Consider the following 15591-nt stretch of genomic DNA (forward strand, 5'->3'; position numbering starts at 1 on the left):
CTGAGCGAGGCCAGGGATCGAACCTGCAACCTCATGGTTCCTAGTTGGATTCGTTTCCACTGTGGTACAAAGGGAACTCCTCCCTCTAGTATTTCTTATAAGGCTGGTCTAGTGGTGATGAACTACTTTTGCTCATCTAGAAAATTCTTTATCTCTTCTTCAGTTCTGAGGACAGTTTTCCAGGGTAGAGTATTCTTAGTTGGCATTCTCTTTCTTTCAGCTCTTAAAATATTATGCTACTCCACTCCCTTTTGGCCTGCAAAACTTATGCTGAAAAATCTGCTAATAGTCCTATAAGGTTCCCTTGCACATAAAGTTCCCTTTTACATAAGTTATTTTTTTGTTGCTTTTAAGATTCCCTCGTTGTCTTTAACTTTTGATACTTGAATTACAGTGCATCTTTTTGCTTTATTGCTTTTTAGGGCCGCAGGTGTGGCATATGGAAGTTCCCAGACTAGGGGTCAAATTGGAACTATAGCTGCCAGCCTATACCACAGCTCATTTAATCCACTGAGCGAGGCCAGGGATTGAACTCACACCCTCTTGGATACTAGTCAAGGTTCGTTTCTGCTGAGCCACAACTCAGCAGAACTGTAGAACTCCTACAGTGTATCTTGGTATAAGCCTCTTTTGAGCTCGTGTTACTTAATACCATCTGGGATTTCTGGATCTAGGTTAGAGAAGTACGAGCGTGAGCGATAGCTCAGGGTGGTTTTGATTTGTATTTTCCTCATAGTGATGTCTGGCACCTCTTTACACACCTGTTGGCCATCTGCACATCTTTGTTGGAGAAATAACTGTTGAGGGCCTTTGCCTAAGAGGAGTTGGAGGCAGACCACAGCCAGGACTGATGTTTGTCTTCTTTTTTTATGCTTTAAGGTTAACAGTCATTCAGGGCACCAGCATTTTTGTTCATGAACATACGAACTGCAGGTATAGGGAAAAATAGGTTCTGTGGACACAACAGAATAGTGGAGACAGGCAAGCACTTAGATAGGCATGCGCAGGTACATGGGTGGCAAGATTTCTCCTGGGTCCCTTGGATCCCACAGTTCTCTCAAGTCACTTTTGTTCAGTTTTTTTGTTTGGGGAGGGGAATGAGGGGTGTCTTTTTTTTTTTTTGGGGGGGGGGTCTTTTTGCCATTTCTAGGGCCGCACCCACGGCATGTGGAGGTTCCCAGGCTAGGGGTCTAATCGGAGCTATAGCTGCCCGCCTACACCACAGCCACAGCAACGCGAGATCCGAGTCGCATCTGCGACCTCCACCACGGCTCACGGCAATGCCGAATCCTTACCCCACTGAGCAAGGCCAGGGATCGAACCCGCAACCTCATGGTTCCCAGTCGGATTCATTAACCACTGCGCCACGATGGGAACTCCGAGGGCTGTCTTATACGGCCATGATGTTCACGTCACTCCTCACCCTTCTCATAACAGTTGTGTGTGTGTGTTTGCACACGTTGGAGTATTTATAGCAGATGAAATCTCAGAATGACTAGACCCAAGGGTGTAAGCAGTCAAACTGCTCTTTATGGAAGTTGACACTCTCCCCACAGTATATGAGAATGTCTGTTTACCCCAGTCCTGCCTCTGATGTTATCAGAAAGTAAAATCAAAATTTGATTTTGTGAAAAAGCAATTCACTGTGGATCTATCTACCTTGTGTGTATCTTAGGGTACGGGGTAGATTTTCCTACACTGAGAGATTGGTATTTCCTTGCCGGTGGCATATCCATGTTCTCTGTGCATTTTTCTATTTCAGGTTTTGGTCTTTTACCTCTTGGTTCACTGGAGCTCTGTCCTTTTGGATAGGAGTGACGAATATTTAGAATCTCCTTTTTTCTTTTAAGAACCCAAGGTGGCCTGCGTTAGAAACAAAATCTCCATTTTCAAAGACATTCTCGTCCAGCCGATCTCAAGATTGATTAGAAAGGTCTCCAGATGAGGTATTTGTGCCTCAGGGCAGGTAAAGCCTTTCCTGGAAATATGCTGAAGGCCTCTATGGGCTCCAGCTTCCCTTCCAGCTGGGTGATCCTCAAGCTTTGGCTTTTCTGCAAAATGTTTTGGACCCAGATTAGAAATGAGCGGGCAGAACCGGTGAATGAGAGCAAAACACGAAAGAGTCACTATCCCAACAGGGCATCAATGAGATGCAAACTGGTAAGCATATGAGAAGATAAACCATGGAGTAGCTTTTTAAAACAAAATTACCTCGGGCCTCCAGATACAGAAAGCAAAGGAGAGGCGCTGCGTTGGTGCTGGTTTGGGGGCCACAGGGCTGTCCTCAGCCTGGGCAGGTTTTCTGAACTCACCCGCCTCTGCTGCCTTCCTCCCCAGCTCATGTGCTCCTCGGTGCAGAAGGCCCTGTTTGAGGAGGAGGACCACGTGAAGAAGCTGCAGCAGAAGGTGGCCACGCTGGAGAAGCGCAACAAGCAGCTGCGGGACCGGGTGAAGAAGGTCAGGAGGTCCCTGCGGCAGGCGCGCAAGAACGGCCGCCACCTGGAGCTGCTGAACCGGAAGCTGAGCGAGAAGCTGGCCGGCCCGCTCCCGCACATCAACGCGCTGGGGCAGGAGCCCGCGCGTGCCCCCTACCTGCGGGGGTAGCGCGGCTGGAGCCGGGCCCTCCCGCCGCAGAGGGGGCCTCTCACGGGGCGTGAAAGAGGGAGGCCGGGTTTGTACGTGCCCATAGTTCAAGAACTCCTGTAGATGATATTTTTATTCTGCATTCGGTAGCATCTAGTTGGTTTCCAAGGCAAGTCTCACTGTCTCCTTGGCTGCAGGCTTCCTGTCCCTCCCTGGCCTGCTCCTAGATCTGTCCTTGGTGCCATGGGGACTGTCCTCAGCTTCCAGAAGCAGCCTGGAAAGTACACTTATTAGGGAAAGAACGCTTTAGAATCTCTAGAGGTAAAAGAACCCAAGGCCTTTGGCCTTGATTTCTGAAGAAAGGCAGTGTGGTCTCAGCTTAGAGCTGCAGGACAACCATTAGTTTGGAGGAATGATTGGAAGCAAGTCAAGGAACCTTCTGGTGTCATTAAGACTTAATGAGCTTATTACAGTTCTGGGAATGGAGTTGGGAATGGGGTGGCAGGTAATTAAACAAGATGAATTATGTGGGATTTCCAGCATCAGCTCCCCAGACTTGCAGAGGCTTCGGGAATTGCCTTTATGGGCCTGTCATGTCTCATCAAACCACGTTCCTAAGTTGAAAGAGCCTGAACAGTATTTCAGCCACTGCTAAATTCTAGCTTACAGTTTGTGCAGTAATTGCTTCCAACTTCTCTGAATTTGAGGCAAGCTGACCCAATACGCTGTGAACTTCAGTTGTGCAAAGATACTTCCTTACCTCCTAGGAGCAGGTGACCTCGCCTCATCCCCATCTGGGGTCCCAAAGGCCTTGGTGCCGGCGGTCTGGCCTTGGCTGCTTTAGGAAGGTATTTCCCACTCACCAGGACTGCCCAGACCCTGGGGTAGTGTCTGCACATCAGCCCACTTCTCACTGCATCAGATCCTGTGTGTAATCACTTCATCGTCATTGGAAAGAAAACTTTAGACACAGTATTGCGAGTAAAAGGTACTGACGACACCTGAGCCCTTGGCTTAGCCACACGGGATGGAGCCCAGTTGTGGGACGAAGAAGTCATTTCAGGGACCACCTCTTGGTTATCCTCCAATCCAACCAATTTCTCTTCCCGGCTGGTCCAGGTGGAAGCTGCTGGCCCCTCAGCAGGGCATGCTCTCCATGGACACCCCACCCCACTCCCCCAGACACCGCAGGGCCTGATCCCGCCCTCCTCCCATTGGCAATGCCAGTGTCACATGTCCATCCACTGCCTTACTGCCTTTAGAAAAACCACGTCCCCGTGGCTCTGGCAGCCTGTCAGGGGCATAAGCCTTATGTTACCTGAGTCTTGGTGGCAGGTGATGGCCACAGGGGAGAAATCAATGCCCTGGACTGCCCAGCATGGGGACTTCTGCTCAGGGCCCTTCCTAGCCAAGCTTCTGCCAGCACTTTATCACCGAATCCTTCATAGCGTGTAGAACACAAGGCGCGTCTTCTAGCTTATTCTTCCTGGGGACGTGTCACTACAGCAGTTTTGCTGCCACCCGAGGGAATGACAAGCCTAAGGGTGACGTGCAGCCCATGTCTGGAGAACTGTGGGAGCTGGATCTCTACGGATGCAGCACGTTCTGCCTTTTCAATAAATACCAGCAATGTTTCGGCTACACCAGTACAGTGACGGCTGTTTGTTCTGGAGCAGGGAGATGGCAGGATGGCCTGGAAGGGCCTTGGAGATCCTCTCAGGGACGCATCTGTGAGATGAACCCCCTCCCCCTGGGCTTCCACCTCGCCACACACCTGCAGACAAGCAGGGTTGTCCTGGCCTCACCTCATGAGGGACGCACATGAATCAGTGTCTCCCACAGCACCCTGGGATCTGTGCCAAAGTAAACTCCCCGAGCCCCACTACCCGCTGCCCTGTCATCTTAGCACAGCCCTCGCCATCTGCTCACGTACAAACAGGAATTATTGAGCCGAGAAAAACGCATGAGCATTGACACAGTTTAGCCAGACGACTGTAGCACTGCCTCTTGAGCTGTGGGCCAGGGTTTAGTTCCACTTAAGTGAACCTAAAGTGACTTTGCCAAAGTCATATAATAAGTAAGAGGCAGAGGGAATTTAGATTTTTTGTTGTTTAACCACACAGGTGGCATATGGGAGTTTCCAGGGCTGGTGGGTCGAATCAGAGCTACAGCTGCCGGCTCCACCAGAGCCACAGCAGGTCCAAGCTGCATCTGTGACCTATGCCACAGCTTACGGCAACATCGGATCCTTAACCCACTGAGCCAGGCCAGGGATTGAACCCACATGCTCACAGAGACAAGGTAGCCACCATGGGAACTCCATAAGCTAGCATCTTTAAACCAGAGTCCCCAGGGTCACAAACTGGTGGCATGTGGGCCACACTTCATGTAGGGATGAGATTTCTTGGCTTCCACTCCAAGTTGGAATGTCAGCCTTCACTGAACCATGGTTCGGGCCACTGTCTCTGCTACTACTGCCCCCCGCCACACACACACACACTTTTTAACAGTAGGCTGCATCACACATCTATGTGGTACCTACCTGGTAGGAGACGTTCACAGGGGTTCCTGCTTCTGTGGTGCAAGTCTTCATCCTGCTCTGGGGAGAAAGAACAAGCTCAGATCGCAGTGTCTATGCAGAGCCAACAACTGAGCCACTGTTCACATTTTATGATGGTTTTCTTTAAAAAGTACCCAGCATGCATTAGGCTCCTGCACACACATCATTTAATATTCCTAATAATTTTGTAAACAGTGATCCTGCTCATTCTCCCAGAGGAAGCTAGGGCTTCCCGAGACTAAGTTGCCCAGGGCGCCCAGCCCGAACAGGTGGCCAGTCAAGGATCCCACTGCATCCTCCTTTCTCTCTCTGCACATGCTCACCTGTAGGAGGGGAAATAATCGCTTCTACCGTAAAGGCTGTTCAGAGGATTGAATTTACCCGCATAGATGCTTAGCATGACGCCACACACCTCACACAACAGATATCACTCGTAACAATCCTTATTGTACTCACCAGAAAGGCCCAGTGCACGTCACAAGTAAGAGTGGTTAGTGGGTTCCATGTAATTTTCTTGTAACTTTTCCAGTCGCCGCACAGTATTCCAGCTCTCTTCCACTCTCCTTGTGGCTGAGCCGCCTTTCTTTCACATTCAGGAGTTGGTTGGTCTCAAATGTACCAGCAAAATCTATACCAGGAGAAATGTGTTTCCTCACCTTCCCGGGGTTGACTTCAACAAAACGCCCAACCTAAAGGTTGAGACGCATGTTCCATCTAGTCCACAGACTGAGGACGTAAACTCAGGCACCTCTCAGCTCTGAGGGACTGTTCCCTAGAGCTACGGGAGGAGCCAGGATATATAGGAGTTTTTGCAAAAACAAAACCAGATAGACCATCAAAAGATTACTGATCATTAAAAGAACAGACATCTCCAGGTAATGCGTTGAGTGCTTTTGTACTTACAGGAAGATGCAAGAGTCTGGGCGCATTGCAGTCATCCCTTTGCTAAGCATCTCAACTATCAAGGGCCAATCTCGAGGCTCTCCATCCCGAATCCCCTCAGGGTGCACAGTCAGGAGCCACCGTGGCTGATGGCCTTTGTTTCCTGATGTGACCGGCAGCATTTCCCATCCACACTCACGCCCTCTGGTTTACCGCCTCTCGCTCCTCCCCCTCATTTGAAAGGAAGGCACATTGCCCTGGCCCACAGCCAGGGTCAAACCCTTTTCCCTGTTATTGCAAATTCACATGGCTCCTCTCAAAACCTGGCTCCACCCATGTTCCCTCTTTTATCATACATCTTTTCTTTATTGGGGAATCCTGCCCTTAGCTGGCAGCCACGCTCAGGTCTGCCCAGTCCAGGAAACACAAAAACAGAAGCACAGTTCAGAAAGTATTGAGGCTGTATTTACAGATGGCAACACAGAAGGCTCCTGACTGCCCTCCTCCCAGGGACACACCTCATGAACAGCTACACACAGGAGTTCCTTCTGGAAGAAACTGGCTAATAAGCACCCTGTACACAATGAGGGAAGAAAGAAAACCATTACGTTGAAATGAGTAGGAAAGGTTGAGACATCCTCTTGCCATAAACCCAAGCCCTGGCACAGAGCCAGGTAACGGGGAGGGATCCCCACATGCCAGCCTCCCCTTGCAGGGTGAAGGGTTTGGACCTCACACCTACAACACCCAGCTCGCCAGGCCAATGGAGTTGAGTGCACGAGAGCTACCAACTATAGCAAACAAAGCAGCAGTTGTCCGTGGGCTCAAGCACTCACATTGGGGCAGCCAGGGGGGCGCGGGGGGGGGGGGCAGACAAAAAACATGCAGTGCTAGTCTGTCCCTGAAAGAGGTCTGTTTAGATGCTTTAAAAGCTGGTGCCTGGGGGTCAGGCTTTTACCTGGGCACCTATCTAGGGGCTGGCTGACTGCCATCCTCCCCAAATGCCAGGGAAGCCAGTGGATACCACCCCTGTCCCCTCTTGCCTGCTCCAAGGTGCCAGTATTTCCTTGAAAAGAATCTGTACCTACACCTGCACCCCAGATTTTGTGGCTGCTGGTAGGGGATGGGTCCCCAGATCACCTGGCCTGCACTGTCACTAGGGCTTCCATTCAGAAGGCCCATAGTGATACCAGAAAGATGTTGCTACCGGAATCAGGGTTCTTGTTCACGGCAGTCGAAGAATGAACTCCGTGAACGCACAGGCAGCAAGCAAGCAAAGTCTTTATTAAAGAAAAGCAAATAGCTCCCAGGACAGGCTGGGAGGGGGGAGAAGAGCCCCCCTTCTCTGTTGTCCTTTACAGGTTTTTATTCCTTAAAGATGGGAGGTGGGTACCAACGTGGGGTCCAGAAAGATGTGGTTGTCGCCCGTTGGCCTTGCTCAATTACCTACATCAGTCCTTGTCCAATATGGGTTTTAGGGTTGGAAATGTCCCCAAGGCTTGATGGCTTTTTGGTCCTTTCCTTTCCTTAGATTAAGTCACCATTCCTCTCACTCCTTTTTTATCAGTTGAGGAGTGGGCTAGAGAGTCACACTTCCATAGTAAACAAAGTCTGTGCGGAAGGCCCATTTCCTATAATAAAACGAGGGCTGTGGGGATGTTACTGCCTGGAGCCCTTAAGCCACAAAAGTTCATCAATAGCCAGATCAAAGAAGGCATCGAAGCCCATGCTCCTACACTGACTACCCGAGTTGATATTCTGCCTCAGTGGGACTACAGAAAGCAGAGGCAGTTTTAAACTGGCTAGTCCCACAGAGCTCAATAGAGAGGGAACAGAAAGAAATGCCCACCTCTCAGTCTTTCCACGAAAGGGGTCTATCTGCATTAGTTCAAAAGCTCCTGCCCAAGGGTCAGCCTTCAACCTAGAGGCTGCCCATGATCCTCCTTGAAACCAGACACATCTCCTCTCTCCTGCTAGCCTGCTCCAGGTGGCTAGTTACCTCCCTGGAAGGAGACTGTGCAGTCGGCTGTGCCCCAGCTTTTGTGGCAACCACCTGAGGTTCAAGCAGCCAAATTGCTTGGTTCTGTTAACAAATAGGTCTTGCATTTGTGGAGCAAAAAAGTGGTTCTTCACGGACTCAGGAGGACACCCCTCTCCCCATCGCACAGCTACACACCTGGAGCAGGCAAAGACACCACCTCCCATTTCTCCCCGGGAGATGCCCACCTACATACTCTCCCAGCTGTTGCCTGAGGATCCACGCAGCCTGCATGTAGGAGCTGACTATGCTCCTCCCCTTTGGGACCCTGACAAGTACTGAGAGGTGCTAGGAACACGGATGGTGGCTTGGACCATCACAAAGCTTACAGGAGGCTGATAGATTCATCTCCCACACAGGACCACTCCGTGAAGACCAGGAAAGGAGGCTGCATTATCTAATGCACAGAAACAAACACAGAGTGTTAAGAAAAATGAAGAAAGGCACAAATATATTCCAAACGAAAAAACAAGATGAAACCTCAGAAACAGACCTTAATATTACAGAGATGAGTAAGTTACCTGACCTTTCAATTAACAGACATAAGGATGTGCACTGAGGGCAGGAGAGCAAAACACGAACAAAGCTGACAGAGTATTAAAAAGCACCAATCCGATCACGAGGCTGAAGAATATAATAACTGAAAAATTCAACAGCCGCTTCGATAGCAACTAGATACTGTTGAGGCTCAGCAGTTAACAAACATGACCAGCATCCATAAGGACACAGGTTCAATCCCTGGCCTCGCTCAGTGGATTAAGGACCTGGCATTGCCATAAGCTGTGGTGTAGGTCACAGACACAGGCTTAGATCCTGCATCGCTGTGGTGTAGGTCAGCAGCTGTAGCTCCAATTTGATTCCTAGCCTGGGAACTGCCACAAGCCATGGGTGTGGCCCTAAAATGCAAAAAAAAAAAAAAAAAAAAAAAAAAAAAAAAAAAAAAAAATCCATGAGCTTAAGATAGGGCAGTAGAATTCATCTAATCATAAGGACAAAAGACAAAAGATTGAAAAAAACTTGAGGGACTTATGGGACACTATCCAGCAGACTTATATACACATTTATAAAAGAAGAGAGGGATAAGGGATAGAAAGATAATTCAAAGAAATGGCTGAAACTTCCCTAACTTGAAGAAAGAAGCAGGCATCCAGATGCAGGAAGCCTAAATCTGAAAAAGAATGAGTACAAAGAGACTCATAGAGACATATTGTAATTAAATTGTCAAAAGTTAAAGGTAAGGAGAAAATCTTAAAAGCAGCAAGAGAAAAAACAACTGGTTACATACAAGGGAACCCACATAAATTTATCAGATCTTTTAAAGATAAACTTTGCAGGCCAGAGGGACTGGGATGTGTATTCAAACTCCTGAAAGAAAAAAAATCCACCAGCCAATAATAATGTACTCAGCAAAGCTGTCCTTCGGAATTGGAGAACGTATTTCATATAAAACCCCGAAGACTCCACCAGAAAAAAACTATTAGAATAAACAAATGCAGTCAAGTTGCAAGATCCAAAATCTATATACAAACATCAGTTGTGTTTCAGTTTCCCTTCTAATTGAAGGAGAGCTAGTTTTTCAGAGAAGCAAAAACTGAATGAGTTTAGCACCAAGTGACTGACCCCACAAGAAATGTTAAAAAGACTTAAGCTGAAACAAAAAGGCACTAATTAGTAGCAGGAAACACATACGAAAGGAAAAATTGTTCTGAGAAAGGTACATGTGTAGTCAAATTCAGGATAATCTAATGCTGTAACGGCGGTGCGGTAATCATTTATAAAACTAACACGAAGATTAAAAGGCAAAATAGTAAAAATAACTATAATTACAATACTTCATTAATGTATACTTAAGATGCAAATGTGACATCAAAAACAAAATGTGGTATGAGGGGAGAGGTAAAATGTGGTTTTAGAACCATTCAAACTTAAGCTGTTATCAGCTTAAAAATAGACTGTTGTAACGTCTAGATGTTTTATGTAAGCCTTGTGGTGACTACACCACATAGCCCTAGAGAAGACACACAAAAGATAAAGAAATCTAAGCATACCATTCAGGAAAATCATCAGATCACAAAGGAAGAGAACAAAGAAGACAGGAGGGAGCAGCTGTAGTAGCTCCAATTTGACCCCTAGCCTGGAAACTGCCACAAGCCATGGGTGTGGTCCTAAAATGCAAAACAAAAATCCATGAGCTTAAGATAGGGCAGTAAAATTCATCTAATCATAAGGACAAAAGACAAAAGATTGAAAAAAACTTGAGGGACTTAGGAACACTATCCAACAGACTAACATACACAATTATAAAAGAAGAGAGGGATAAGGGAATAGAAAGATAATTCAAAGAAATGGCTGAAACTTCCCTAACTTGAAGAAAGAAGCAGGCATCCAGATGCAGGAAGCCTCAATCTGAAAAAGCATGACTATGAAGAGACTCAGAGAGATATACTGTAATTAAAATTGTCAAAAGTTAGAGGTAAGGAGGAAATAAGATTCTACGGAACAATCAATGGGTCAAAGAAGAAATTTTAAAAGAAATTTTTAAATATCATGAGACAAATGAAAACAGAAACACACATACCAAAACATGGGATGCAGCAAAAGCAGTTATAGGTAAGATGTTCAAGTGATAAATGCCTGCTTTAAGAAACAAGATTTTCAAATAAGCAAATTTTTACTTCAGGTGATTAGAAAGAGAACACACTAAGCCCAATGTTAGTATAAGGAAGAAAATAACAAAGATCAGAGCAGAAATAAATGAAATAGAGATCACAATGACAAAAAAAAAAAAAAAAAATCAATGAAACTAAGAGCTAGTTTTTTTTGGTTTTGTTTTTTCTTGTTTTTTTGTTTTTCGTCTTTTTGCCATTTCTTGGGCCGCTCCCGCGGCATATGGAGATTCCCAGGCTAGGGGTCTAATTGGAGCTGTAGCTGCCAGCCTACGCCAGAGCCACAGCAACTCGGGATCCCAGCCGCGTCTGCAACCTACACCACACCTCACAGCAACACCGGATCCTTAACCCACTGAGCAAGGGCAGGGATCGAACCCGCAACCTCATGGTTCCTAGTCAGATTCGTTAACCACTGCGCCACGATGGGAACTCCCTAAGAGCTAGTTTTTGAAAAGATAAACAAATCTTTATACCCACCAAGAGAAAAAAAAAGACTCAAATAAATAAAATCAGAAATTAAAGATGAAATTTTACAACAGAAATTTACAACAGATATCACAGAAATACAAAGGATCCTAAGAGACTACTATGTATAATTATATTCCAACAAATTGTACAATTTAGAATAAACGCATATATTCCTAGAAAGATAAAACCTACTGAGACTCCATCAAGAGATGAATGGATTAAGAAGATGTGGTGCATATGTACAATGGGATACTACTGGCCCATAAAAAAAAAATGAAATAATGCCATTTGCAGCAACATGGATGCAACTAGAGATTACCATAGTAAGTGAAGTCAGAAAGATAAAGACAAATACTATATCATATCACTTATGTGTGGAACCTAAAATATGACACAAATAAACCCATCTGCAGGAGTTCCCGTCGTGGCTCAGTGGAAATGAATCTGACTAGTAGCCATGAGGAACTCAGGTTCAATCCCTGGCCTCGCTCAGTGGGTTAAGGATCCAGCGTTGCCTTGAGCTGTGGTGTAGGTCAAAGACGCAGATTGGATCCTACATCGCTGTGGCTGTGGTGTAGGCCAGCAGCTACAGCTTGGATTCAACCCCTAGTCTGGGAACTTCCATATGCCACGAGTGCCACCCTAAAAAGACCAAAAAGAAAAAAAAAAAAGGACAAAAAAATACTCATAGATGTAGAGAACAGACTTGTGGTTGCCAAGAGGGTGGGGGAAGAAGTGGGAGGGACTGGGAGTTTGGGGTTAGTAGATTCAAACTATTACATTTAGAATAGATAAACAATAAGGTCCTGCTTTACAGCACTGGGAACTATATCCAGTGTCCTGGGACAGACCATGATGGAAAAGAATATTTTAAAAAGAGTGTATATATATATGTGTGCGTATATGTGTGCGTGTGTCTGTGTATAAGACTGAGTCACTCTGGTGTATAGAATAATTGGCACAGCATTGGAAACCAATCATAATCTTAAAAAAACCTACCAAGACAGAATCATGAAGAAATAGAAAATCTGAACAAAGCAATTACTAGTCAGGAAATTGCATCAATAATCAAAAACCTCCCAACAAAAAGTCCAGGATTAGATGGGTTTGCTGGTGTGTTCTTCCAAACATTTAAGAACCAATACCAATTCTTCACAAACTCTTCTACAAAAGAAAAAAAGAAAAAAAAAAAGAGAGAGAACACTTGTAAACACATTTTACCAGGCTGGAATTACCCTAATACCAAAAGCAGATGAGGACATGATAAGAAAAGAAAATTATAGACCAGTATCCCAGATGAAAATGCAAGCAATAATCCTCAAAAAATCAACAATATTCAATATTCAACCAAATACAACAATACATTAAGGAGTTCATACAGCATGATCAAGTGGGATTTATTTCAGGGATACAAGCATGGTTCAATACCCACAAATCAATGTGATACACATTATCAAAATAAAAAATAAATACAGTTGTCTCCATAAAGCAGAAAAAAACATCCATTCATGATAGAAATTCTCAACGAAGTGGATACAGAGTGGCTGCATCTCAATATAATAAAAAGCCCTATGTGACAAACCCAAAGCTAAGATCATGCTCAGTGGTGAAAAGCTGAAAGCTTATCTTCCAAGATGAAAAATAAGACAAGGACGCCCACTCTGATCATTTGGACTCAACTGAGTACTGGAAATCCTAGCCTGGCAATTACACAAGAAAAAGAAAGAAACAGCATCCAAATCCACTTGGAAGAAGTAAAACTGTCTCTGTTTGCAGATAACAGGCTATTATATACAGAAAGCCCTAAAGACTACACCAAACAATGTTAGAATAGACAAATGAAGTTGTAGGATACAAAATCAATATGCAAAAAACCAGCTATATGTATAGCTGATTTATGTATATTACTTACATGTATACAAGTATGCATATATCAATGTGTATATATACAAGTATATATATACAACAAAGGCCTCTATTTACAGGTTAGTCATGGTCCTTCAACGGATTCCAAGACCCAAGAGAGTTCACAGAGCCCCTTGATGAGAAACCCTGAAGGAAAGCCCATGGCTGGATGCTATAAATCTTCCTGGTCGTCTACGTGCTCACTAGTGTAAATGCACGCCAAAGAAAGGGAAACCCTAAAACTTCTATAAGATTGGAGAATAGTACTGAGCTCTCCCTGAGCTAACAGTCAGAGGGGATGCTTATGGGAGGGGGGGTACCCATAGTACATGGTGTCCTGGCCCGAGTCCGTGTCATAGTAAGTTTCCTGGGTCTATGAACCCAATCTGTGATTAGCTTCCCTAGCTCCCAAGCATGCAGCTGGAATAGACATTCTAGGCACCTGTCAGATGCCCACAATGGACCCCTGAACCATGGGGTTAAAGCTACTATGGCAGGAAAGTTAAAGAGGGAACCCTGAAACCTCTCCTGCTAAGTAATACCAAAGGAAGGAAATATAAATAGTAACCAAAATAGGACCCATGAGAATATTATCTTACCAAATAGGGATATCAATAAAAGGTATAAATTATTAAAAGGAACCCAAGAGAAATTCTGGAGTTGAAAAGCACAGTAACTGAAATGAAAATTCACTAGAGGGGCCCAACAGCAGATATGAACGGAGAGAACAAATAAGTGAACTTAAAATGAGTCAATTAAGATTATCCAGTCTGAGGAGTTTCCATGTGGCTTGGCAGGTTAAGGACCCTATGTAATCTCTATAGGATATGGGTTCGATCCCTGACCACAGTGGGTTAAGGATCTGGTGTTGCTGTGGCTGTGGTGTAAGCCTCAGTCGCAGCTCCAGTTCAACCCCTAGTCTGGGAACTTCAACATGCTCCAGGTGCAGCCCTAAAAAGAAAAAAAAAAAAAAAAAGACTATCCAGTTTGAAAAACAGAAATAAAAAGGAATGAAGAAAAATAGAAAAATGAGCAGTGCTTAAAAGGCTCACAGGACACCTCCAAGCTTATCAACATTCACATAATAGGAATCCCAGAAAGAAGAAAAAGAAAAGGGCAGAAATGCAGTCAGCAGTTGCCAGGGACTGGGGCAAACAGGAAATGGACACAGGTTTCTTTTGGAATGATAAAAATGTTTTGGAACGAGGCAGTGGTGATGTTTGCACAACATTGCGAATACACTAAAACCCATTTAATTATATACCTTGCAATGGTTCAAATATGAGTCTTTGCTACACAAACTTTACCGTAAGAAAAAGAAACCATCATCTCAGTACCTCCTGCCTCCGCACCCTCATTCTACCCCTGATCCTAAGCCACACTGGATCCAATTCACTCCGCACCCAAGGTCTCTCCGTATACTATTCCCGTGCCTCTGTCCTGGTCTCTCCTTGTCCCCTTTATCTCCGTCTTTATTCAAGTTTCAAACTTTGCTCAAAGTCTGTCATGATTCTCATTCCCTGTAGCCACTGCTGTAATTCTTCACAGTTTTATAGTGTGGAAGTGGGGAGCTCCTGAGAAGCCTTGGCTTATCCAGTCTACTCTTAGCTGGAAAGTTTTGTGAAGCATCATTTTTAAAAATTTGGTTTAAAAAAACAACATTTAAAATGTAGCATCTTAGCTTTTTTTTTTTTTTTTTTTTTTTGGGCTGCACCTGTGGCACATGGACGTTCCCAGGCTAGGACTGAATCAAAGATGTAGCTGCCCACCTATGCCACAGCCATGCCAGATCCGAGCTGTGTCTGCAACCTACACCACAACTCATGGCAACGCCAGATTTTAACCCACTGAGCGAGGCCAGGATCAAACTGCGTTCCTCATGGATACTAGTCAGATTCGTTTCCACTGAGCCACGATGGGAACTCAGCATCCCTAGCCTTTTTTTCTTTTGTCTTTTGTCCTTTTAGGGCTGCACCTGCGGCATATGGAGGTTCCCAGGCTAGGGTCCAATCGGAACTGTTGCTGCCAGCCTACACCACAGCCACAGCATCACCAGATCTGCACAGTGTCTGTGACCTACACCACAGCTCATGGCAACGCTGGATCCATAACCCACTGAGGGAGGCCAGGGATGGAACCCACACCCTCATGGTTCCCAGTCGGATTCATTGCCGCTGCGCCATGACGGGAACTCCCCTAGCCATTTTAAGTGCGCATGTCCGTGGTGTTTGTTACATTCACACTGTGCAACAACTAAGCACCGTTCAAGCCCTGACTTGTGAAGCCTTCCCTAACCCCACACTGGAATCAATCACGGCTCCCTCTGTAACCCCATAGCATTTGGGGCACACTCCCTTTACAGAGTTTGACCACATTTCTTTCTGGTAAGTTCTTGTTTCTGTCCCTCCCGTTAACTTGTGAGGTTCCGCGGGGGCAGAGCAAGGCAGGGCCTGTGGGTACTTCATCTCTGAATTCTGAGTGATACT

At 45.5% G+C, this 15591-nt stretch overlaps 1 protein-coding gene and 1 long non-coding RNA gene across 3 annotated transcripts in view; one reads left to right on the plus strand and one right to left on the minus strand.

The window, feature by feature from the left end:
* LOC100510975 (coiled-coil domain-containing protein 3) overlaps positions 1 to 4224 on the plus strand; it is a 91813-nt gene extending 87589 nt beyond the window's left edge. The window contains exon 3 of the mRNA XM_005668195.3: positions 2338 to 4224. Coding sequence (XP_005668252.1) covers positions 2338 to 2604 — 267 coding nt within the window. The 3' untranslated portion in view covers positions 2605 to 4224. The remainder of the gene's footprint in view (positions 1 to 2337) is intronic.
* LOC106505194 overlaps positions 3262 to 15591 on the minus strand; it is a 44254-nt gene continuing 31924 nt past the window's right edge. The window contains exons 1-2 of one of the 2 annotated variants that reach the window (XR_002336410.1): positions 6047 to 7298; positions 3262 to 5771 (exon numbers count right to left, since the gene is read on the minus strand). This is a non-coding gene — a long non-coding RNA (uncharacterized LOC106505194). Of the gene's footprint in view, positions 5772 to 6046; positions 7299 to 15591 lie in introns of those variants that run through there. The other variant, XR_001299360.2, reaches the window with a different exon arrangement.

Source organism: Sus scrofa, chromosome 10 (genome assembly GCF_000003025.6).
Source record: "Sus scrofa isolate TJ Tabasco breed Duroc chromosome 10, Sscrofa11.1, whole genome shotgun sequence".
Lineage (NCBI taxonomy): Eukaryota > Metazoa > Chordata > Mammalia > Artiodactyla > Suidae > Sus > Sus scrofa.